Source organism: Bufo bufo, chromosome 1 (genome assembly GCF_905171765.1).
Source record: "Bufo bufo chromosome 1, aBufBuf1.1, whole genome shotgun sequence".
NCBI classification, from domain to species: domain Eukaryota; kingdom Metazoa; phylum Chordata; class Amphibia; order Anura; family Bufonidae; genus Bufo; species Bufo bufo.
Window position 1 is genome coordinate 832,684,161 of NC_053389.1, and position 4,542 is coordinate 832,688,702.

The window sequence follows — 4,542 nt, forward strand, 5'->3', positions numbered from 1 at the left end:
GCCATTTTGTGATCACAATCAAGTCTATACAGCGAGGTCTATATAATTACGGGAACCAGGAGACTTAAATGCAGATGATTAAACTGCCTCTCCACGTTCAAGTTTTACTGCAAAACTGGTGAAAGTCGATGTTTCTTTCATTCCTGTGTTGTGAGATTCTGGACCATTTATATATAACAGATGTGGTAGGCTTCTAGAACCAAGTCCAGAATGGAGAGGTGCTGACCACCACTGTCTGCCAGTCAGGATCTTTTGAGAATTACAAGTCCCAGCATTAACCCAGTGGGGTGGAAAGGTGTTGGCATTCTCCTGGGGACATAAAAAATACTTCTAAAGCAGGATGCCACCACTTAGTAGATTTAATGGAGGTCTTCTTCCTAGATTTAAAGGTAACCTGTCACTGTGGAAATGCAATGCAGTCTGCAGGCAGCATGCTATAGAGCAGGAGGAGCTGAGCAGATTGATATACAATGTTGTGGGGAAAGATTCAGTAAAACTTGTATTTCATAAATTCCTGCTCATTTTGGACTTTGAAGTCAAGAAGGCGGTCCTATCGGTGATTGACAGCTGTCCCTCTATAAGGAGGCGGTCCTATCAGTGATTGACAGCTGTCCCTCTATAAGGAGGCGGTCCTATCAGTGATTGACAGCTGTCCCTCTATAAGGAGGTGTTCCTATCAGTGATTGACAGCTGTCCCTTTATAAGGAGGTGGTCCGATCAGTGATTGACAGCTGTCCCTCTATAAAGAAGCGGTCCTATCGGTGATTGACAGCTGTCCCTCTATAAGGAGGCGGTCCTATCGGTGATTGACAGCTGTCCCTCTATAAGGAGGCGGTCCTATCGGTGATTGACAGCTGTCCCTTTATAAGGAGGTGGTCCTATCAGTGATTGACAGCTGTCCCTCTATACGGAGGCGGTCCTATCAGTGATTGACAGCTGTCCCTCTATAAGGAGGCGGTCCTATCAGTGATTGACAGCTGTCCCTCTATAAGGAGGCGGTCCTATCGGTGATTGACAGCTGTCCCTTTATAAGGAGGTGGTCCTATCAGTGATTGACAGCTGTCCCTCTATAAAGAGGCGGTCCTATAGGTGATTGACAGCTGTCCCTCTATAAGGAGGCGGTCCTATCGGTGATTGACAGCTGTCCCTTTATAAGGAGGTGGTCCTATCAGTGATTGACAGCTGTCCCTCTATAAGGAGGCGGTCCTATTGGTGATTGACAGCTGTCCCTCTATAAGGAGGCGGTCCTATCAGTGATTGACAGCTGTCCCTCTATACGGAGGCGGTCCTATCAGTGATTGACAGCCTTCTCGCTATGACTGTGTATTCAGATATAGCTGTCAGTCACTGACAATGACAATAATGTGCCACATGGGTGACAGGTCAATCACTGGCTGCAGCGGTCGCATCCCCCCATCATCAGGATGTTGATTCTAAAAGAGAGATGGAACTGTACAGCCGGCAGGAGAGTCATGAAGCCAGAACTTAGTGGCGGGGACCAGGTAAGTATGATCCCTACCATAGATCCAGCCACTCTGTGAGATCTGAAAATAGTTAGAAAACCTCTCTGAAGTCCTTCCAACGTTAAGGGTTTAGTTTAGTTGATTTCCCCGATGGCATTTTGCAGCACTTTGAATAGGGTATCTTCTTTTTGCAGTCAAATGTTACAGCAAAGATTGTAGCCAAATGTAATATGTGTTACTTACACATTGTTTTTTTCTGTGTTTATGTGGGTATTTTTGTGTTTGTGCTTCTTTTAAATACAGAATACTCTAGAAATGGTGGTTTTTCTACCACTTTCTTTAAATACCAAAATAGCAGAGATAAAAAGCACGTTTTAAATGTTACAAAATAATAAAAAGCTGCCAAAAACTTTTGTAAAAAAAAAAAACGAATACACTAAGAAAAATGCTAGAACTGCATTGCATTAGCAGAGAAAAAAAGCATGTTTTAAATGTTACAAAATAAATAAAAGGTGTCAAAACTAAAAAAAAAAGAAAAATGATAGAACTGCATGCCATTTTTTGTAAGCTCTTCAAACAAGGTGATTGCTGTGGTGCTGGGAGTTGGACTCTCAGCAATAGGAATGGCTCATCCCAACAATAGGCCATCTGTTTCTAAAACCTAGATCACCCTTTTAAGTACCTGACCCCAGTTTCACCTCATAAGATGGCCACTGTACCTAGATGGAAAATGAATGCAGAGCCAGCCAAACATGTGGGCCTCTGTCTTTATCCACTTCTGTGGATTTAAACTCCACCCGTAGACTCCATACACGCTGTATTACACTGAAAGGAGCAGTGGACATTTACATTATGGACATTAATACACTTGTCTTACTGTCATCCTTCTTATAAGATTGTTTGTAGGTACAGTAGGTTGGAGTTGACAGAAAAAGGTAAAAAGAATAAGAAACAAACTCATTTAAAGAGCAGAAGACATTTTGCTCTTGAGCTTCTTGAAGGCCTGCTTAATGTCTCTATTACTCAGACTGTAGATCATAGGATTGAGGAGCGGAGTCACTACAGTGTAGAACAGGGAGAGGGTTTTCTTTACATTTCCCCTATTTGAGTACAAATATATCATTATAAGTGACCCGTAATATAAAGACACCACGGCCAGGTGAGAGCTGCAGGTGGAGAAGGTCTTCTGCCTCCCGGTCACAGATGGGATCTTCAGTATGGTGATAATAATATAAACATATGAGACCAGAATCACAATAAATGGGCAAAGTACAAATTGTACAGCCAGTATCTTACCTTCTATTTTCAGCAAAAAAGTGTCTGAGCAGGAAAGTTCCAGTATGGGATCAAAATCACAGAAGAAATGGTCAATGACGTTTGGTCCACAGAACCACAAATGACTCATTGTTGCTGCAACAGTCAATATATCAGCTAACATCATCATCCAACACAACAGAACGGCTTTCATACAAAATGTGAGGTCCATGACTAAAGAGTAATGTAGAGGGTTACAGATGGCCTGATACCGGTCATAGGACATCACAGTGAGGAGAAGACATTCCAATGCCTCAGAAGCTGAGAAAAAATTAAATTGAGTCAAACATCCAATAAAAGACACAAAACTTCCTTCATTCAATTCAATATGGAGGGTGTTGGGTACGATGGTGGTGGAGAGCAGAATATCTGTGAAGGAGAGCTGTGTGAGGAAGAAGTACATGGGAGAGTGGAGAGATCTGCTGGAGGACACCAACAGAATGATGAGGAGGTTTCCACATATAGTCACACAGAAAATGGTCAGAAGCAGGAGAAAAAAGCAGATCCTAAAACTTTGTAAATTCTGAAATCCCAAGAGCAGAATCTCAGTCACCACGCTGGAATTGTTGTGTGACATAGTCACTTTTTTGTTTTTTAATTTGAAAATAATAAATTTTTAAAAATGTAAAAAAAAATGTAGTACATGTCTCCTTCATAATTCCACTTCAGGATGATGAGGTTTAGTATCCCTTGTATTATTGTAGATCACTGTGAGATAAATGTAACTTCACGGGAAAAAAAGTAAAGTGATCAAGATTTGTAATATCTAAATTATAATTCTTCCTCTAAACATCCTGTATAGGTTATACAAACTGTGAATAATGCACTGGATTTTTAGGAGCTCTCATTGAAAAAAAAAACAAAAAACAAAACAAAATACGGGAATTGAAAGCTCTTTGTTATATTAGTACTAGTGTTGATCGAGCATGCTCGGCTGAACACTTGTTCAGCTCGAGCATCTCGATGCTCGGCACATGGCGGTACTCGGCCGAGTCCCGCATGTGCTCGAGCGCCATGCTCGAGTCTCCTCCCCGCACGTTTCCTGGCTGCTATGCAGCTAACAAACGTGCAGGGAGGTACTGGCACGCACTGTAATGCCGTAGCCATGTTGGCTACTGGCATTAGAGTGATTGGCTGGGCGGAAAAGCGTCATCGGGTGCAATATAGCACCCGATGACGCGTGTTCGGCTCATTCTAAGTCAGGGAGAGCTGAGGATAGGAAGGGACAGAGAGTGTAGGGAGTGTAATTGAATATCATAAGTGTACAAAAACGTTTCATAGACCCAAAAGTTCTTGTAAGGACTATTGTGTGTGACAGCAGCAATATATTTTTGTAGCGCAACCTGCGCTAAATTGCTCAATGTTAGGGAGAGCTGAGGATAGGAAGGAACAGACAGAGTAGGGAGTGTAATAGGAAGATTTTTATACAAAAGTCCCAAAAAGTCATTTTAAGGACTATTGTGTGTGTGACAGCAGCAATATACAGTTACAAGAAAAAGTATGTGAACCCTTTGAAATGATATGGATTTCAGCACAAATTTGTCATAAAATGTGATCTGATCTTCATCTAAGTCACAATAGACAATCACAGTCGGCTTAAACTAATAACACACAAATAATTAAATGTTACCCTGTTTTTATTAAACACACAATGTAAACATTCACAGTGCAGGAGGAAAAAGTATGTGAACCCTTGGATTTAATAACTGGTTGAACCTCCTTTGGCAGTAATAACTTCAACCAAACGTTTCCTTTAGTTGCAGAT

General features: G+C 41.5%; 1 protein-coding gene across 1 annotated transcript; it reads right to left on the reverse strand.

The window, feature by feature from the left end:
• Nucleotides 1-2,424: 2,424 nt before the first annotated feature.
• Nucleotides 2,425-3,354, reverse strand: LOC120990262 (olfactory receptor 11L1-like). The gene has a single exon (XM_040418965.1). The coding sequence runs from the start codon at nucleotides 3,352-3,354 to the stop codon at nucleotides 2,425-2,427; it is 930 nt and encodes a 309-aa protein (XP_040274899.1).
• Between the last annotated feature and the right edge of the window lie 1,188 nt (nucleotides 3,355-4,542).